The sequence below is a fragment of the Python bivittatus genome, unplaced genomic scaffold, assembly GCF_059951505.1.
Source record: "Python bivittatus isolate LINGU-HERP-01145 unplaced genomic scaffold, Pbiv_v1 ctg000700_np1212, whole genome shotgun sequence".
Taxonomy (NCBI): Eukaryota; Metazoa; Chordata; class Lepidosauria; order Squamata; family Pythonidae; genus Python; species Python bivittatus.
In genome coordinates this window covers 6,454,988-6,476,197 of record NW_028277098.1, presented here as the reverse complement: position 1 = coordinate 6,476,197, position 21,210 = coordinate 6,454,988, and the positions used below count along the sequence as shown (strand labels likewise).

The following is a 21,210-nucleotide window of genomic DNA, read 5'->3' as shown; positions in this document are numbered from 1 at the left end:
ATCTCACACACTATAGAATCAATCCCACTGTACTACTCAAAATAGTTATAAAGGTGTCATATTTGACTATGAATAATTTTAATATCTTGGATTATATGCTTCCATACCTAAGTTTAGACAGGAGTTCTCCTCGTTCTGCACAATCCACACTGACTTGTCGAATGATTTCATGAAACACAATATTGTAGATGTTCTGTTCCACCTTCAGCACCTCCAGGGCACTGTGCATCTTGGGAAAGATATGTGGAAAATGCTAAGATTTTTGAAAAACTAGGTATAAAATGGTGATCTAGCCTTTAGATGGATGAGAAAGAAAATAAAAACTTTGAAAGGTCACTGAACAAATGGTCATAAGTCGAGGATTACCTGTACTGAATACTTGTCTGGGACTGCAAAATAATTATGAGAGTCAGGTACCTTGGCTTAAGGAGTTAGAAATTGTGAGGTGTTCTCTAGACTGGACAAGGGGTCAGGTCTCTTACATATCAAAAGCTCTGATAGCCTTTGGCATTTATTATTTACTTAATAGCTTATCCCATTTTTCTTTTGAAATATACAAAATGCAACATATTATCATCACTATAAAATCATAATTAAATAATACAATGAGATGTGGTGTATCAAACCTTTTATATTAATACTGCAAGATTAGGATTTTACCTTTACAAGTTGACCTCCTAACACATTTAGGTACAAAATGCCTGCTCTACCATCAACTGCAGATTTCCTTCCAATATAGATAAACATTCATACTAACCTCATAACTAGAAAGAAAAAGATTATAGAAGTATCAGGAAAATTATTACCTGTGAAAGCCCTGTTACTCCAACATCCTCATCATTTGTTCCAGCCTTTTCCAGCATGGTATCCATCACCTTCATCAGCTGGAGAACTTCCAGCCTCCCAGAGGGCTTCCTAATAAAGCAGAGGAGAAGAAATTGCCCAATAATTTCTATAACACACAAAACTAAAGAATCTTGAACGTAAGTACAGTATGTGTTACTTACATGGATGGGAAAACCCGCAGCCTGTTTTCCTCATCTTCAAGCAGAGTTGTATATTTACTGCAGTAAATAAAAGACAGGTTAAACTGCTTGATAAAGGTCTTTATTGCAGGATTCAATAGCATATTTATTTTAAATATTTTCTTTTTTTTTTTAATATATAACTAGAGCATTATGACAGCTGAAGTTGAATGCATTTGTAGGGACCAAACTGAAGAGGTTACATTAGATTAACAGATGTCATCAATTCCTTGCTACAATTGGGCTCATTGCAACATTACAGTTCTAGCAACAAAGCTGAATCAATTTAGTTTCTGGTACTATCAATCACTGCTTTTCTACTGTAAGTTATAAGTGAAATTCAAATTTCCATATTTCTGGGAGTATTGTGTCTTTTCTAGATGTACATTCTACTATGTTTTAGTTATCCCAGTGCTCTCTTGGGGAGGGTAAGTTAATTTACTTGATCAGCCTTCTGAAAGTTATTAAACATGCATTATAATAAATGGCATGTTATAGTATCATTTAGTTTTTTCCACTAAAACAGTAGCAGAAAAACATGTTAGTGCCATTTACAACTCTTTTTAAAAATAGTTACAAATAATGCCCATAAGAAAGCTATGATGATTGTGTGCAAAGCTCTGATTCGCTCTTTTAATATGTCCCAGACCTATGTTAAAACCCCACCCATTTGCAAGGAGGGTTGTAAGGACATACACCCATGAAGAAACTATTCTGTTCTCCTATACTTTGAAAGAAGTATAATATTCTCCATGACAACAACAAAAAATGAAAAATGAAAAGAAAATAACAATGAATAAAATGATAGAATACCATGAACATCCTATAAAAAGTTAAAACAATCCAATTCTATATTAAGCAGCTAATTGGAAGCACCCTTTTGGGGGGAAAGGGTTTGGAAAGAGAAGAACGGAAGCCCATATCATGTAGTCCTAACTCACTTGTATAAATTTACAATAAATATACCTATTAGCTTGCATAAATTGAGAAATACAGCTAAAGTAAGGCCTTACTTCATCTGATGACAGCTATCATGTTTCTGAGGCCTAATTTAATATGAAAGGGTCATATGGGAAAGGAATACTGAACACTTTCTGTGTTGTCTCCCCAAATATATTTGTTCCCCAGTTTAATTCTGATATCAGAAGGAAGCCACATGGTTCAAAGACTTCCCCCCTCCATCCTCAGGAGACCTCTCTATTATGCTATCAACCTTCATTGGTGCAATTTCCTGGCACTGAGAGGCAGGAAATCCACAAAACTGTAGTATAAGCCCTAAAATAAACTCAACATCTGTTTGGGGGGAAAAAATCCAAGCATCCCTCCAAATCTTGTGTCCCTGTCAACATTCATGATTAGAATTCATCCATTCCGCATCATTGCCTTGGTCATTTCAGGCTTGGATCCTCCAGCCATTAAAATGTTGCTCATCTGTGGGCTAAATTACACCAACTTCATTATACTGTCTAACCATTAATGAAGGACTCTGTTTTACTTTCAGATTCTGGGTCACTTTGGAGAATGTGGATATGGTGACCTCTGAACTAGACAGCAGAGGTTTGAGCAAGGCAAATAGTCACCCGTACGTCTTTGCCTAGTTTCAGATGCTCTTGATTTTACTCCACTTAGCCAGTACAAAAAATAAAACCAATATAATAGTACTCACTCATCATAATATTCCAAGCCTAGGACACCTCTATTCTTTACAATATGAAATTCCTCTGGAATAAGGGTGTCTGCTATGCTTGTTGTCTAAAAACAGAACAAATTAAAAGGGAGTACATGAGGCAGACAGACATTCACATATTCCCCAAAGATAGATTTGCTTTTTTTACAGATATTCATAAAGAATGCTCCCCGACATTCTTTAATGATGGCTTGTTACTTGTTTAAGTTTTCAGACTTATTTTTTAAAAAAGCTCCTTTTTGGCTTATACCCTTGTAAAAGTATATACCAGGAGGCATTAGTAAAACCTGATTGCTAGTCATCTTACAAGGAAACAGCTTGGACAAGGAGGGAAACTGCCTTAATGGCAGTTTATTCAATCCAGATTTCCTTTTAACCATAGTGGGTAAACTATGGCTCACATGTCCACTTCAAATCATGGTCTGTACTAACGAACAAGCATTGTGCTTGCCAGTGTCATGTAGTAGACGAGGAGCAGGAAAATTCAGCCAGTCTGTCCTCAGCCACAGAAGCTCAACTGGGTGACTCTGGGCCATTCCATCTTTCTCAGCCCAACCTACTTCTCACTGTTACTGTTCTGGGGAAAAATAAAAAGAAGGAGTGCCACATATGGCATTTTGAGCTCCTGAATTAAAGGTGAGATGTACATCTAATAAACAAATAAATAAATAATAGTGGTGATCATGCCAGCTTGTTGTTTGATTTGGCTCTCTAAATAAACAGCAAATAGAGCAATCTCTGTCCCTCTCTGGCTTCTTTGTATTCAGTCTTGCAGCACTGTTTGGGTGGTTAAGTACTGTCTCTACACTAGGTCACTAAGTGTGACTTAGAAAATTTAGCTGGTAAATATTTTTGTTTTATTTTTAATTTTTCAAAAAAACCAAGGACATAGCCTTGTACTTAATGCTACCAATGCTTTGGCAGAGAGGCAGACTCACCAGTTTAGCTGCACTCGCGCCCTGCTTCACATTTCTCGGAGTCTTATGAGGTACAACACCTGAGGAATGAATCTTTGATTCTTTTCGAGAGATGATATCATACAGAAAAGAGACATCCCTTAACAAACAGAAGGAAAACAACTGCTTAGTTGGGAAGTTGCTACAGAATCACTGAACTACGCTCTCCCCTCCAAAACTCAGTAGAGTACTAACATCTGATCATCTAAAGGCACAGCCTGCATCATATGAGCATAGCAACATCTTGCTAGCTTCCTAGTGTTCTGTCAAAATTCTTGCCTGCTAGTCAACCTGTCTATTTAGGTCCCCATCCCACACAAAATCGTTTTGTTTTTCCATATGTTTGCCCAAAACATATTTCCAGTGTTTGCCCAAAACATTTTCCTGCCTTAAAAAAATAATTGTATTACACCTTTCAGAATGAACTCCTAATTATCTCCCATTATCTGATAATCATCTTTATTTGCCCATTATCTCAGGTGTTCAGCTCTCTACTTTCCTGTTCTCAGTTGAAAAGTTCATAGTTTCAGGGCCTCAAACACTATGACTAGATTCGCATAGTATACTAAATTAAAATGTGGTTAGCAGCAACATGTTGCACAAACCCAGACAAAGTAGCTTTTGATTCAATTGGTTGGGCAAACATGTACAAACATGAGAAATATGCAGAAGCGCAAGTCAATGATACTGAATCCATTCTGCAGATTAGCCTCCCTTATTTATAGTAGTATAACATGTTTTATAGTTTTTTAGCATTCTGTTTCTACAATCTCAATACTACAGATGTTTCTTACAAGGGGAGATCTAAGATACCAATTACTTTATCTGAAGGTTTTCTAGTATTCCATCTTATTACCTTCCAGCTCCAGTCAAACAGATGGGATGCTGTATCAGGTATTGAAATCTATTTCTACGAATAGGGTGTTGCCAGACTCCATCAGCTGTACGGATGCAACCCTGAAGAACAGAAGAAAAGATCAATTGATACTAAAAAAATATCTAGATGGTCCTGGGGTAACTACTAGTACCCATGGTATTTTAAGCCTCTAATACTATACTTGAACTATATATAACATAAAGAGGCACATTAGTGTGCTTCAAACATATATAATGAGTTCTGTTCAGGCATTATAACATTGGGAGTTCACTAAATAAGCACCACTTAAAATCCCTGCCTCTCTCTCCCTGATGCCTCTCAAACAATATCAGCCTCCTATAGACATATACAGTATATGTTTACCATGCATATGGTACCTTTGTATGCTCTTACTGGGGCTTTTATTTATTTGTCAAAAAAGACTGTCCAACTCCATAAAGGCTTGTATAGAAAGCAGTGTGTACATAGCCTTACATGCAAAGGTTCTCCTCCCTGCCGACATGCAGCCAGATAGTCAAAGGCTGAATGTGTGGAAGTCTGCATGAAATTGACATTACCTAAGCTATCTTGGCTTAGATGGGGCTTACTAGGAATGCTGACAGGGCTACAATAAAGCTTATCTGTTTTTGGCTTTGTGTAGTGTAAGAACCCCTCCACTACAGCTTTTTCAACAAACCATGATCTAAAAATTCTAGTTGAACTTGCTTGGTGAACTTGGCCAGAATGAAACCCTGACTGTTGTTTCTTCTGAAGAAAAGCAGTTCCACAGTGGTTAGCTTAGAATGGAGAAGCAACAGGCAGAGCAGCGGAGGTACATTAATCTTTTCCCCCAATTATTTTAAAGAAATGTAATAGCAGATTGGTTTTCATTGCATCCATGTGCATGTAGTTGGTAAACTCTTCAACAGTTGAATAAGTTTATAATCTAAAATATTATGAGAATTCATTATTAACAAATATTACTACACACACACACACACACATGCTAAAGAAAAAAAAAGAGCATACTTTAAATTACGAATAAATACTGTATTTACCTGAATGGAAAATGATGCAGAATTTTAAACATTCCTCCATTAAAAAAAGAGTAAGACAGAAAAAACTAATCTGCTTCTATTGTAGCAGTTGTAGCATCTTCTGGATTCATTACTATGAAACTAAGAAAATCTTCCATTTTAAAGTGACATGACTTGGGAGACAAAACTAGTCATTACAGGTAAAGATAGTACAATTTTCCAGTAGAATTATTGAAGAAAACAGTACAGCGAAAATACAACGGTTTTGATTTTGGGACTGGAGCTTTCTGTATAGAAGCACCTAAGATCCTATTAATGGGTATAAGAAATTGGTTAAAGGAATAATAACTTTTCTGGAATTTCAATAGAGGTTGCATATGTGAAACTAGACAGAAAGTAGTTTTGAAAATATTTTGAAGGTATTTTAGGTTTGAAATGTATATGAATAAAGTTTCAAATGTTGCATTTATACTCATACAGTTTAAAAAGAATAGAATATCTGCCAGCTCAGTTTACTACGGTGAAAGAGTAGGCCTACCAACGTGAGCTGTAAAAATCCAGATGGCCACCAGATAAGCAGCAAAAGATACAGAAAGCTCCAATTCGTTGCTGCTGTTGAATGATTGGCCATTCTAGAGGAGAATAAAAAGCAAATAGCTACGGAAGTTAAAAGTTGGAGATACATCTTATAGGAACTCTGGGTCCAGCAGTAACTGGCTGGGAAATTATTTGGGAACTCTGATTACTGCTTTGTAATGAAGTGAGCTGCAAGGGTATACTTTTAATAAAATGTGTTGGAAAAAGTGTGACCAGACTCCTGATTACTCCCTTGTGCTTCCTGGAAATTGCATATTAATTATATAAATAGAATAAACTGGGACCTTCTCTCAGGTAATTTTAATCACCAAACAGTACTTTATGGGATATTCCTTTAGGTAGCAATTTATATTATTGGGGGGAAATACCTTTTTGCTATGAAAATGGGGAATATATTCCTCATCTCATGAGCTTCTGAGACATTTATGCTTCAATACTGCCTTTGGAAATATGTTCTAGACTGGCATCAGAGCAGTTGGTATTATTCAGAGCCACAACAGACAATTAAACAGCAGGTGCTGTGATCGATTTTTATATTCAAGGAACACATACTCTTCTAGTGAAAATGAACTTGCACACCTGAAAGTCTTTTAAATTTCTTGTTTTCCTGGGTGGTCTTAAAAAAGTAGGGCATTGGACAGGATTGGCAGCAGAAGTCAAAGCAACAAATATCTCTTCTGGGATGAAATCGCGTTGCAAGGGTCTCGAAAGAGGCTTGGAATGAACTTCCACACTTGGTTTGCCTTTTAACTCAGGGATTTCTAGAAAGAGCAGGAAAGACATAGAAACACTCTGTTCATAATTTGCTGGAAGATTTCCTTTTCCCCATCTAAAGCATAATTACACACATATATTCACACAGGCAGGCTGCTGAATCTGGCTGTTAGCTCTTTGCAACCCTACTCAGTCCTGGGAAGCTGTAAGCAGAACTGGGAAGAAAGCAAAAGGGGGAGGGACAAGAGCAAGGATGGGAGAAGGCCACCAAGAAGTGCACCAGGAGCATTCATTGGGAATAGTAGTATGAGACAGATTCTAAGGCATTGGGCCTCATTTTGTCAGTTTCCCATTCTTTTCAGCAAGAACCAGCTGGTGTGCATAACTGGACACATTTGGCATTTCCTCTCAATTACCATATGTTGAGGTGGCCCTGCTAAGAACCTAATAGGTCTCATGTATTATTCCATTTTCTATTTGCACAAGAATTACACCAATGCAGATAGATGGAGGAATGTTTATTGTTCTAATAGAGAGAAAGTGTCAGGTTATTTTTTTCCTTTCTTTCCCTTTTGTGAAGACCGGGCTGGGGGATTTTTTGTAGACCTGAGTGGAAGCATTTTTCACTTCTTGTTCTTAGTAGTTCAAGTCAGTAAAAATCACATATCTACTTTGGAGGGTTTGGAGAGAAAAATGGCAGTGTGGAAGTGTCCTATAAGGGAAAGAACTACATTTTTTATTATCCTGTTTTTTTTCTATGGATAGCTACTGCAATGCACCCCAGCTTTTGTGAAAGGGTGGGCCCAATTATACAACTAATATATAAATAAGACCAAAAGCACACAATGAATGTTATTTATTATCCCAACATGGTTTGAAACACAGGAAATTTCAATATAGTCCAATTTCAAGGAAGTCTAAAATACAGACTAGACTGGAAAGGCTAATTCTGAAAGACAGAAAGTTCGCTCCTGATTAAAATAGAAATAAGCAAGTAATTAATCTGTGATACTGGAGAATTGAAGATTGAATGCTTTCCAAGTTTAACAATTTATAGTATCAGAAATATGCTGTTGTTTCTTTGTTGTCTGTGATTCTGATTTTTCCCACAAAGTTGTACTTACGCTATGGAGATTACATATACTCAGCATTCAGTATTTTGTCAGTAGGTAAATCTACTTGTCCCCTTCTAAGAAAGAAAGAGATGTCTGAAGCACCACCAGCAAAAACAAAGTCTGAGGCTGTCCAAACATGGTAAAAGCTCAGGTTCAAGTCTACACCATAGTGGCAAGTGTGGCAAAATGGCAATACTTCACTCTTGACACATCTGTGAATTGCCATCCTGCATCTATTATTAAAGTGACCTGGATCCTATTATGGAAGGATAGGCTGGAACAGCAATTGCTGGGCTGCTGTGAGCAATGGACAAGGCATTTGGAAGATAACATTACTGAGATTTACTAGGTGTTAGATGCCAGCTGGGCAAGTCCAGTCTGTACAGGTGAAGGAGGCCTCATCTTGTGAGATTAACTGGGATGGGTTTCATGGGTCCAGAGGAGGCGAACAAAGTCCTACATGACATTTGCTCCATCACTTGTGAACTGAATCCTTCATTGGCACAATGGAAGATTGGTGAGGAGTTAGTGGTGTGGACAGCTTTTTTCCCTTTTGCACATACACATAATACCTGTAGCTGGTATTCAGCCAGCTGAGGTAATTTGTGTGTGCATTGCACATTCCTCCATGCCTGTGCTTAGAAGAAGTTCCTAGCAAGCTGTAGATTGTACTGTTAATCATTCTTGCTTGCCTCTTACCTGGATTAACAATTAAGACAAAGAGATAATGTGTTATTGTTCGGTCAGTGACCAAATAAAGCAAACATACACAAACAAAATACAACAGGAACCATCCACGCAAACACTATGGATTTGAACATAGGACAATAAATAATGCAATACTATCAAAACTAAAGTTCTACAATTCTAATGGTTCATGTTCAAGAAAAAACCTTCTAAATAGAGAAAATGAATGCTCAGAACAAAAGTGCAGTAAACTGACAATGTGAGTATAAAATGTACTATGGATTCTAGTGATCCAAAATACTGAAATAATTATTAGAATAAAGTATTAGAATGATGGCAGTTAATAGTTCATTATACAGTATAGCAGGAGGTGGGGTAGTACAGTATAGCAGGATATCAGTCATGTGGGGTAGTAGTCAGTTGTTTACACACATTCACAGCAGCTGTACAGAACTTTGCTCCATTATGGGTGACAAAACTTTTTTTACCTGATAAGATGGAATTAACATGAAGTTCCTCCAAATAACGAAGGGAAGATGAGTCTTCTCTGAATATCATTATAAAAGGAGCAGCGGAGCAGCACATAGATTCAACTGAACTGCCACAAGGACAAATTCAACTAATTATGGGGACCTGCAGCCCCATTCAAGATTGAAGATGGAAAATTCCTGGATCTGGGGGGCCTTAATATCCATAGCTACTCAGTCTTGTTGGTTTCTCTCCAACCAGATCCATGCAACCTCTGGGCATTGGGGCAGGACCTCAACAGCATTGCTTGGCCGGCTCAGGTTCAAAAGATATACAGTAATTGGGTATCATCAGGACATTGATGATACCGAACCCTGAACTGGCAGGTGATCTCAACCAAAAGTTTCATGTTGACGTTAAACAGGAGGGGAGACAGAACCCACAAAGACAGCACTTCCTAGCAAATGACCTCTGCCACCATCAAAACTGACCAGAACCAGCCATGAAGAAAGGAAGAAAACCACCAAGTACGGGGCTCCATTCCCAACCCCTGCAGCCAGTCCAGAAGGATACTGTGATCAATGGTATCAAAAGCTGCTGAAAAATCAAGGAGCACAAAGATGGATGCACTATCCCCATGTCAGCTCCACCAAAGGTAATCAACAAGCACAACCGATGCTGCCTTTGTACTGAATTTTAAAAAGTGGCAAAAGCCCCCAGACAGTTTGAATCTTGGCACAGACCCAAAGTCCCAGGAGGGTGCTGAGCAACCGCTGGCTCCAGGAGATCTGTCCATTGCCATTCTTGGGGTTCCTGGCATCTAAAGGGACATGGATTGATATATATTTCTTTTTTCTATTAACTCTCTTAGTATTTATTCAATAAAATCCTTTTTGGCATTTCACTTTGTTGAACCTATTGTCTTGGAAACCCAAAGTACCTATTGGCTTCTGATTGGCCACCAGGTGCCAACACAGATCCCTGCCCCCTTTGGTCAGTGAAAACCTCCAGGGAGTGACAGAAGACTAAGTAAGAACAGTGGTAAATGCATCCTTGATAGAAGGGGTGGCCCTGCCTGCCTTGAAAGAGGCAGTGGTGCACCGAGAAGGCAATACTTACCCCATCTGTTTCAGAGAACCACTGGCCACTCTTCAATGATATTGACCCATTCTATAAGATCTAGAAGGGAGGACTCGCTTCAGGTTCCTATGCCACTGTTGGCAATGGGATTGGGTCCTTTCTATTGCTGCCCTGTTTCTCTGGAACAACTTCCCTCCACTGGGGTTTAGGAGAGTATGAAGACTTCGCTGTTTCACAGCCCTTGGGTAATAGTCTGACTCCACCCCTCCAACAGGAAGAGATTTTTTAATGGATTTTGGATTGTTGCCCCTTGGCATGGAATGAAGGTAAGTTGTAATAATTTTATTGTAACTGGCAACATCAGCTGCTTAGAACTGGTTATGACTGAAACAGTCTATAAGTTTAAATAAATCAATACCCATTAAATTGCAGTCATTGTTAATGCTGAGTGGAATGTGATTATACTGAGACAAATTTAATTCAAAATGGATTTTTATTCTTTAAAACACTGAGTCCCTTGCCACTAGTGCAGAACTGCTTTTATAATTCTAAATGCTACAATTGCTAAATGTGAAGAAACTTTTTCTGGACCAAAAAGCATCTTACTATTATTATTAGACTTTTGTCCTGCCTTTTTTATATATATCTCAAGGTGCTGAACATACCTAATACTGTTGCCTCCTGTTTTCTCCAGAACAACAACCCTGTGAGGTGGGTTGGGCTGAGAGAAAAGGACTGGCCTAAAGTCACCCAGCTGGGTTTCATGCCTAAGGCAGGCCTAGAACTCACAATCTCCTGGTTTCTAGGCCAGCCCCTTAACCACTACAGCAAATTGGCTTTCCACCTTACTCACATGCAGGTTTTAAAGAGTTTTTAAACACTGTTTAAGGGAGCTTCCTTGTGGAGCACTGGTGCCAAAGCACATGTGGAAGTGCACTAATCTGATATATTTCTTGGTAGCATGGTTTCCATGCTAGTACCTCTACTGAGTAGCTGGGTCAGATTTCTTCAATTTAACTGCCCAAACTTTCAAATCTCAAGATGTCCATTTTGCAATGCTGGAGCAATTTAGGGTTCTGGGCTAGGCTAATTTCCTGCTGTTGGGAATGCTTGCTAGCTCCCCAGCTTCTTGATGCCTCTGCCTCCCCACAACTGGCAAACTGCCTTGATGCTCTGCACCAAGGTTCAGGGCAGCCAGTAGAACAGCAACAGCTTTCTTTTTTAATTGTGTTTGCTTTGCCACATAGGCAAATGCAGTGCGGCAAGGATGGAGATGTGGGGGCTGGGTATTGGCGGAAAGTTGGTTTTGGTTCTTCCTCATTGGCCAGCTGGAGAGAGCACTGATCCACTCTGGTAAATGTTTGTGGGAGCTCTGCTGGGAACAATATGGGCTATTCTGAGGCTGGAACTGGTGGCTTGGGGATTGGAAACAGTGGTGATGTAGAAGTGCTATAATTCTCTTCAATGTGCCTATTTTTATCTCCAGGTTCTCTTTTTAAGTGGCAACACAAATGCCTGATTGCTCTATAATAATATGGCCATCCGTCTCACAACAGTGACTCTGGGCAATGTGCAAAGATTAAAACAACAGCTACAGGCAATAGCCTATGATACTTGAAATAAACAATACATTCCAATCATAAAAAAACACATCAGCAGCAGAGCAAATGTAGTATATCAAATAATATCAGATAGCATTAAATCATACTTGTGAGATTTACCTTTACTGTTGTTGCTAACAGGCACTAAGGAGACATCTTTGACTTGTGTGTTCTCTTGTTTTGAAGTTGAGGGCAGCACTGGAACTTGCTCCCTCTGATCAGACATGATGAAATGTTGATTTTGGGTGGTTTTTTCATCGAGAGACTTGTTTGCAACAGCAAGTTATCTACAAGATATATAGATAAAATCAGTAAGGATAGATTGTGTGACTGAAAATAACAGTATTCAGCTTCAAATTCTGTTCTTAGGAAAAGATTCAGTGTAGAGCACATATATACACATACACTGCAGAGTGTGTGTGTATGTGTATACACACAGCATGCATTTTATATTAATACCTGTGGGGCAAGCCTACAAAAAACACTCAGTTGTCATTTGTAGTGAGAAAGAATTTTTTACAGCAGTCTTCGCAAAGTGATGTCTTCCACGTATGGCAGATGATAACCTCAAATTTCTAGCTAGCATAACCATAACTTTGCTGCTTGAGAATTACAGGGATTGTATACCAAGGCATCTGGAGCATAATCAATTGGAAAAGGTGCTTGTAGGCTACAGCTGACATGAACAGGAAGACTCATAATGATATATGCCACTGATTTTTGTGGAGCTGTTTCTTGTTAGGTGCCTCAGCAGGTGGCACGACCTTGTAAATCTTGGCTGATTTTAGAAGCTAAGCAATGTCATCTCTGTTTAGTAATTAGATGGGGAACTACTTAAAAATTCTAGAGTTGTTGCCTAGACTAAGAGGTTGAAAAAAATCTTGGAAGGCAACCCCCCCCCACACCTCTATTTCCTTATACTGCTATGTTTACAATCAGGACTTAAACTTGGCTTGAAGTTCATCTATATAACTTCTTCTTCTGAGACACTAGCTAAGCCTTTCCTGTTCTAATGGGCAGATCAACTATATGGCCATTCCACAAGCTTAATCCCCATTAGAGTGAATAAGCCCTAACTCTAAGTATTTGTTATATTTGAAATATACTGTACTATCTCTACTAGAATTTCTGCAGTAATTGTTTCTGGGCATTGGAGAGATAGAAATACAGTCACAGATGTAGCAATTTTCTTACAGTGACTATCAATTGATTTAAATTAGAAAAAAAGCTCAGTTGATGAATATGCCACCATTTTATTCTCCATCACAAATTTTAACCCACGTTTCTGGCATGAAGCCAAAGCAGCCATTACTTTGGATTTCTGACTTGCATTCAAGGTTTTAAGAATCCAAAAGCCAGTCTCTGAACATCCAAACCCAACAACATAGTTAACCAAATAGTAAGCATGCCTGATAGGGAAGGGAGTAAGACAAAAGGACACACTTATTAACTGAGTGAACAGTTGTTGTTTTTTAATTTATACTGGTTTGGTTATGCTAATACAAGGTGCATCACAACACTTCACAGCTACATGAATTGACTTTCACGTATTTGAAACCTAATCTCTATATATATTGCTTTGAAGTCATCTATGTCATTTTATCATATCTGAAGTGTAATATTAATCGCCTCCCTATTAATCTCCATGCAGAGCATTGGATAACTTCCATATTATCTCAACAGCTTTGAAATGCCATTGCTTTCAACGAAAGGGGAAGCCTGTAGCAATCTAACCACCTGTCCGTTTTTAAAACGCGACAAACGGAGCCATCAAAGGGGCCATTTGATGAATTGTCAGGAAAACTGCCGTGATACATATTTTCCGCTCCTGGGAACGTCCCCCACCTCCAAAACTGAACATTATCCAGACCTCCGTCCCAAATAAGCAATGGGCTTCCAAGCGATTGCTCCATGAGGACTAGAGGCGTCAGCGCAGGACTAGTCATCGTGGCCCAATCTCGAGGGGCCAAAACCGCAGCACCGCGCAAAAAGGGCCATTTGGCTGCGCGTTGGGGAAAGAAAAGGCAGCTCGGCTCGTTTCTTTACCTACTTCTTCCGGCTTCTGGACGGCCACTGTTGCTATGGGAACCCAGGACGCCTCTTACGTAGTCCTTCTCGAAGCCAACATGCTCCGCCCAAGAATGCCTCCCCGCGCCCGGAAGCGCCCCTTTGTCAACTGCTGCTCGCTTCGTTCGATTCCCGATTCTTTGAAGGAAGGTGCTTTGTTTGTTGATTTCTGTAAGGCGCCGTTTCAACTACCATAGCGTTATGGTAGGAGCCCTTCTGCCCTCCATGTCCCGAAGAAATGCAGGGAGCGCCAGGAACAAGAGCGGCGGGAGCTGCTGCTTAAAGTACTTAATGGCGCCGGTTTGGGGACTTCCGCAAAGATCTAAATTCAGAAACGTTAATGCGCTGTTGGGATTAGGGTCCTCGAGGTTCCAGATAGGAATAAGCATTTTAATGTTATTGGGACAGGTCTGACTTCATAATTGTCTTTGAAATCAGTCGAGGTGTGGAGTTCTTGGTGCTCTCTGGGTTTGGTTGTTTGCTTGCAGACGTTTCATTACCCAACCAGGTAACGTCATCAGTGCAACACTCACTCTCACGGAGGATGTTATCTAGTTGGGTGATTAAACGTCTGCAAGCAAACAACCAAGCCCAAAGAGCACCAAGAACTCCTCAGTTCAACCCTGGGCTACAATATTCTCTCTACTGAGATCAGTTGAGATGTTGAATAATTTAATAGAGCTGGGCTTGAAGAGTTAACTTCCAAATTAAAGCAGCAGAGTCACAAAATAAGGAAGCATTCCTTGAAGTTACTCTCGAATCCTGGAGACTGCCTGACACACTCCTGTGAGACCCTTTGCAGTGGTGTGGAAGTGGTTTGCCATTACCTTCCTAGTTTAGGTTACAACTCTGGGATCCCCCAACTGTCTATGGAAGTACTAATCCAATCAACCTTGCTTAGCCTCAGAGCAGCTCACCTGGGTCTTCCATCTGCACATATGCAGTTTAGTGCAGGATAAAGGGCAGTTTAAGTCAAGTGACTTTTGATGAAAACCAAAGGCTGTTTATAAGGAGGATTTATAGCTGCAACTCTATCTAGCAATCTGATCCTGTAATATTAGAAAAAAATATAGTGAAATTATCACCATTCTATGCTGATATTTGCTTAATTAGTAACACACATATATTGTTTATTGTTTTAGGCAATGAAAAATTCCAATTACCAAATAAATAATTTACCTAATCTGATTTTTTCCTGGTTTTTATTTTACTATAGAGATGAACATTTTTGTTAGAAAATAATAATACCAATTACTCTCAAGCCCCATGTATCATATTATCAGACATTGCAGCAGAGAAAATTCCTATGCCCTTGTAAGGGTGTTGGATTGAATGGCTGTAAGGGCCACTAGCCAGGTGGTTTTACTGAATGTGCCATTTGTGAATGTGCAGATACATGTTAAAGTTAATGCCACCCACGTTTCCAGCAAACTTTTGGAGGACACACAGTTTATGGCTTGAATGAAGTATGTCAGATGTAGAAATGAACAAAGCCAACACATTTCACAGATAGCAAAATATATTTAAGTTTTTGTAGCACAGTAAGATTATACAGTATAATTTTTTCTATGACACAAAGGTCACACATACAGTTCAATATATTTCACAGTTAACCAACGTTGTCTAATCAGTCAATAAAATTACTTGCTCCAGAATCATAGTCTTAGACCCATCCAATGGGTGAAAACTGAATTCCATTTAAATGTCAAGTTAATCTTAATTTCCTCTTCTCACTGGCAAAGGTATAATCCTTTTCATTGCTTCCAAGGGAGAAGTCTGAACCTCCTTGCTTGAAGAATAAATTCTTCAATTTTACCAGTTCCTATTCAAGCTGAAAGGCTGTGAAGCTATGAAAATGATCTTGATTAGGATACTATATGTACTTTTCTAAGAAAACAAGGTTTGGCACTTTTTTATTTAAGGACATCATTTAGATGTTTTCTTCAAGCAAACACACAAACAGATTTGTTTGGATAGATTACAGATCTTATAAAGGCAAATACTGTTCTTGTATCAACGAGGCTCACACATCCCAAGATGTTAAAGAATGGACAAGTTCATACGTTCTAGGAACAATGCTTTTTTATGCCATTCACAATTATTTGGGCATTTTGAATTTATATTCACACCTTCATATAGAAACCACTACTACAGTTGAATTGTGTATTTTTGTGGAAAAATGTCTTAGTTCATGCACTGTGCTAAGCCAAATATGGTCCCTGTCCTTTTTGGTTCAGTTGAATCATGGTTGTTAAAGTATAGTTAGAGTGAATAACATAGTCAAACAAATCATCACTGACTACATTGTAAGAACCTAGCCAACATGTGTTTTATTATGATTGGGAGAGTAATAAGTTATTAAAAATTGAAAATAGTCCAAGTTCTTTCCTTACTCTTTTCCAAAACCGGATATTGTTTCAATGAATTTGCAAATGAATAGTGAGGTTAGGTATTGCACTTGCCTTTGGGCATACTTCAGCTACTTTTTGTGATAGTATCAAGTAATACGTTTTTCATCATTCAAAAAACTCCTAGCTATGTGCTCCCTTTAAATAAACTGAACACGTCATGCTAAAACCTTTTATCACAACAAGTCACAAATTCCAATGTTTTCTTAAAGGAAGCAGAGTTTCCAAACTGGCAATACAATCACAATCTACAGTAGCACTAATTGAAACAAATGCTGGGCCTGCAAACGTGGGCATCGGTTTGCAAGGGGAGGGGGGAAGAATCACTCCCCTCATGATGTCATCTATGCAGGGTCATGACCTGTGATGTCATTATGGCTTGCACTAGAAGTGCTTGTGGGCTGGAACATTAATCGTTTGTTAGCACGTTTTGATACGTATCACAGTCATCACTGTGAATACAGAGACTTCATCCCTCGGGGTCACCTCTCTTCATGCTGAATTCTTTAACTGCAGACCCTATCATACTACAGTTTGACTTCAGTGTGGAAACAGAAAAATGAATTTGTGTCTTTTAAAGAAATAAAAGATGTAAAAGAGGTGCAAAACTTTTATTTTACATTATATTTAGAAGAAGTCAAGTTTTGTTTCAAAATAACAAATGCAGTATACTTTCTGTAAATGTTATTTGATTTGTCCATAACATAATTACCAAACATAAATAAGTATTCCATGTCAGTGATTTTTAAAATATATACAATAAATTTTTAGGAAAAGTTGGTTTCAATGTGAAAAGTATGTCTATTAAAATGGGATAGTTTAATGGTTTAATTTATTATTTATTTATTTTATTTATCCAATTTATATAGCCATCCATCTCACTTTTACAAGCGACTCTGGGTGGCTTACAACAACGTTCTTCAATGTGTACTGTGAAAAACTCATCATTCTCTATCCAAGATTATTCAAAATATATTCTTCAACAGACTTTGCAGAGCTAGTTATTCTCCAATGTACGGTTTTGGTTGGAAAATTACCATCACTTTTTAATCTACCTGAACTACTGAAAGGCAAATTAGCCAAGATTTGTTGAAAGATTGAAAGCCAGAGAAGCTCATACAATGGCAGAATAGTTACTAAAGAGTTTTTTTTTTTTTTTTTAGGTCAGTCTAATCAAATCACCTGCAGGCTAAGCCACATATGGAGAAACCATTAATGACTAACTTGGAAGGGGTTTGACATGGGTGGTCCAGGAAATTATCCATACTACAAACTTAAACTCCTTTAGTGACATACCAGTCGTGTAAATCTTAAATTGTCCAAGGTTCATTTCAGTTTGTCATCTTCTGAGAAACAATAATAGTAATAAAAGACAAGACTATTGAAACCAGTTTGTTGAATTTTCAGATAAGAAGGGATCTTTAAAATATGTTTCTGTAGAATTAAACTGTTCCAGTTGCCCTTTTAATATCATCATACTGCTTTTATCCTGAAAGAAAGTTGAGTTTAATGTTCTCTAGTTGGATTAAATCACTCTCATTAAGCAATTATACTACAGAAATCATACGTGCAGTATGATTTCAGTTTGATGAAATTAGGCAAAACAGGAGGACAACCACCAGCACCTATCATTTACTAGAGAATCATGAATCAATTAAGGCAAGAGCTGAAATATATACGGGGTGTATTTATCTCCCTCATCTTCCTCAACTTTCTTCTTTGCTCTGGGTCACAGCCCTAGTGACCTGTAGGGTAGATGGGAGAACTGCTCCAGATTGACTACAGATAATAATTATCTAATAGTTATCCACAGGCTGTATCAGCCCTATAGGGAATTAACTGTCCACTATAATGATTAAGGGTCACATTGAACACCGTGAGACATATCTGTGCCAAATACATAATCTACCCAGTCATTATATTCAAAGGAATCTTACTAAGCAGACTGGTATTTTAACTGGAATGTTGAATCTTTTCCAGTCAACACATTTTCTTAGTTCTTCAATACTAATTATGTTCTATATCACTAGAGTGATAATCAATAAAGAATGTAAAAATAATGGACATATGACAGCATACTATAGATGTTTGTAAAAAATTTAATACTGAAGATATTACGCTCACAGTTGAGAAAGACTAGCTCTCAGGAATCTGACCCATGAAACTGTATCTGCTGTCTGACTGAATTTTTATCAAGATAAAGAGAAAAACTGCTTATGTTTATAACCAAAGCAAGCTTCACTTCCAAACTCTTCAAACTGGGATCATAACAAGGAAGAGGAGGTAGTATAAAATCTACCTTTCATGGCAGCCTCTTTTTTAAAAAAAACAATATCATGCAACTGCTAACTGAATTAATAATATCACATTTAAATTGGTCCCAAACTAAAGAGAGGAGGAAAACTTAAACATCCTTTGTTTTAAATTCTGTGATCTTCAGTAGCACACATCATTATTATAGAAACTGGTCCTAGTCTGAATTCAGCCCTAGTATGAATGTTAACGGAATCCATAAGGCTATCTGTGATACAGATCATTGTGCTATAAGCCTGCAATGTAATTTACAACTTATTTAGTACTTAGTGTACTCTCCTTTTACCAGTTCAAAAGCTGAAAGGTAAGTGAACATGGCAGTAAATGGCTAGTCTGTGTTGCCAGATTATTAAGAAACTAAGCATGAAAGGAAGTACTAGAAGGTACAGTCAATAACACTAGGCTTTCTTTAATTTGAAAGGGGAAAAAAATGAAAAATGTCAAAGCAAAAAGTTAGACATATTTTTCACAATGCATCATTCATACAGGCAGTAATTTTACCCTTCAAAGTAGTATTAGATAATATACAACTTTTATTTATCCTAGGCCAAATTACAATTTCGACAAATGGCTGTTGTATGGATGGATCAGTCAAAATCATATGTTTTTATTATTACTATTACAGGAAAAGCCCTCTTGTTGCTGCTGATCTAAACCAGGCATCAATACATTCACTTACAAGGAGGGGATGTCCTTGGCCCTCCACCAAGAAGGGCTCTCAGTAACACATATTTCTTCAAAACAAAGCAATCCTTTATGATATGGTTTAAGAAATAAAATAAATTGTATCTTAACTGTTCCTTTTTCCCCCCATAAGCCCAGTGTGAATAGAGAAATCTGTTTTTCTCTCAGGTTCTGGACAAAAGCAGCAGCTGGCCTCCTTATTCAGTACAAATACTGTTCAAGTATCCCATTTCAAGTGTGATTCTGAGGGAAGATTTATGCAAATGGTCACTACTACCCAGATCACACAATACTGCCCTTTAAGGAAATAGCAGATAAAAGGAATAATACATAGAGAACTATTTGCAATAGGCAACATTTTGACTAGATATTTCTTTGCCAACCTTTTAGCAAATTTCATGACCAGCATGGAAATGGCTCATGTTGGAGCTGCTAGGAATGAGAATCATCTACTGAGTCTTGTACAAGTTTAACTGCCTTGTATGACAAAGCACCATCATTTTCCAGAACTAAATACAACTTCATTTAAAAGAAGGCTCAAGTCATTTATATCACTGGACCCAGTTTGTTATTGTTTGTCTAAAGAGCATCTTCTGGTCTTGATTCTAAAGACCAATCCCAGGGGGCTTCATATCTTAACAGGGCATGACCAAGAACGAGGTTTCAGATAATCCAGGAAAGTTGGCTATAAGACACAATAGGAACAGCAATGTTAGGCAATAAATACGGAATACTTTGGTTTGTCCAGCATCATCCAATAAACCACGCTTACACAATGATAACCCAAATATACAGTATTTTCATTTGGTAACCAGGAAATGCAAAGCATTTCCAGAGGAACCTAGGACTCAACATCTCTTAAATCTACAAGACTTTCCTTCTTGCTAATAAAAGTCCATGCAGACGACATGCTTTTTTCTGGGAGAAATGAAAACTGTCATCCCTTCAAGGTAGCTCTCACTCAGACCCAAATTCAGATCCAACCCCTCTGCTTAAAAAGTGCTCCACCTGAGTTGAACTGCAGTAAATGTATATCCAAATCTACTTGGCTCCAGAGGCTTCTACAAGCTTCTACTATCCAGGTATCAGATTTGGGAATTATAGAACGACATCCGTCTCTCACTGTATGCATGCATTTGTGAGGGGTATTCTGACACTATATACCACAATAGAGATGGTGGTGAAATTTCTACTGAACTGAGGGGAACCTAAAGCTAGTGGAGAGTCTCAGAAGTTAACAGAATAAAAAAATTACTAACTTCACATATAATGTGAATCCACATATGCATATAAATATGCATATAAATGCACATGTTGTTGTTGTTTAGTCGTTAAGTCGTGTCCGACTCTCCGTGACCCCATGAACCATATTGCGCCAGGCCTTCCGGTCCTTCACTGCCTCCCTGAGTTTGCTCAGTTTCATGCTCATTGCTTCAGTGATGCTATCTAACCATCTCATCCTCTGCTGTCCTCTTCTCCTTTTGCCTTCAATCTTTCCCAGCATCAGAGTCTTCTCCAAAGAGATCTCTCTTCGCATTAGGTGACCAAAGTATCTGAGCTTGAGCTTCATTGTCGATCCTTCCAATGAGCAATCAGGGTTGATTTCCTTTAAGATTGACTGGTTTGACCTCCTAGCAGTCCAGGGGACTCTCAAGAGTCTTCTCCAGCACCACAGTTCAAAGGCATCAATTCTTCGGCGCTCAGCCTTCTTTATGGTCCAGCTCTCACAGCCATACATTACTACTGGAAAAACCATAGCTTTGACTATGCGGATCTTTGTCGGCAAGGTGACGTCTCTGCTTTTTAATATGCTATCTAGGCTTGCCATGGCTTTCCTCCCAAGGAGCAAGCGTCTTTTAATTTCATGGCTGCAGTCTCCGTCTGCGGTGATCTTGGAGCCCAAATAAATGAAGTC

At 38.3% G+C, this 21,210-nt stretch overlaps 2 protein-coding genes across 5 annotated transcripts in view; both read right to left on the bottom strand.

The window, feature by feature from the left end:
* Positions 1–12,104, bottom strand: part of AXDND1 (axonemal dynein light chain domain containing 1) — a 48,310-nt gene extending 36,206 nt beyond the window's left edge. The window contains exons 1-8 of the mRNA XM_025169349.2: positions 11,944–12,104; positions 6,738–6,919; positions 4,525–4,625; positions 3,651–3,768; positions 2,692–2,777; positions 1,008–1,064; positions 807–915; positions 108–229 (exon numbers count right to left, since the gene is read on the bottom strand). Of these exons, the coding sequence (XP_025025117.1) occupies positions 108–229; positions 807–915; positions 1,008–1,064; positions 2,692–2,777; positions 3,651–3,768; positions 4,525–4,625; positions 6,738–6,919; positions 11,944–12,049 (881 nt within the window). The 5' untranslated portion in view covers positions 12,050–12,104. The remainder of the gene's footprint in view (positions 1–107; positions 230–806; positions 916–1,007; positions 1,065–2,691; positions 2,778–3,650; positions 3,769–4,524; positions 4,626–6,737; positions 6,920–11,943) is intronic.
* A 3,287-nt stretch (positions 12,105–15,391) lies between these two features.
* SOAT1 (sterol O-acyltransferase 1) overlaps positions 15,392–21,210 on the bottom strand; it is a 49,837-nt gene continuing 44,018 nt past the window's right edge. For all 4 annotated transcript variants that reach the window (XM_088153358.1, XM_088153357.1, XM_088153361.1 and 1 more), the window contains one exon: positions 15,392–19,980. In XM_088153358.1, the coding sequence (XP_088009484.1) occupies positions 19,924–19,980 (57 nt within the window). In that variant the 3' untranslated portion in view covers positions 15,392–19,923. The remainder of the gene's footprint in view (positions 19,981–21,210) is intronic.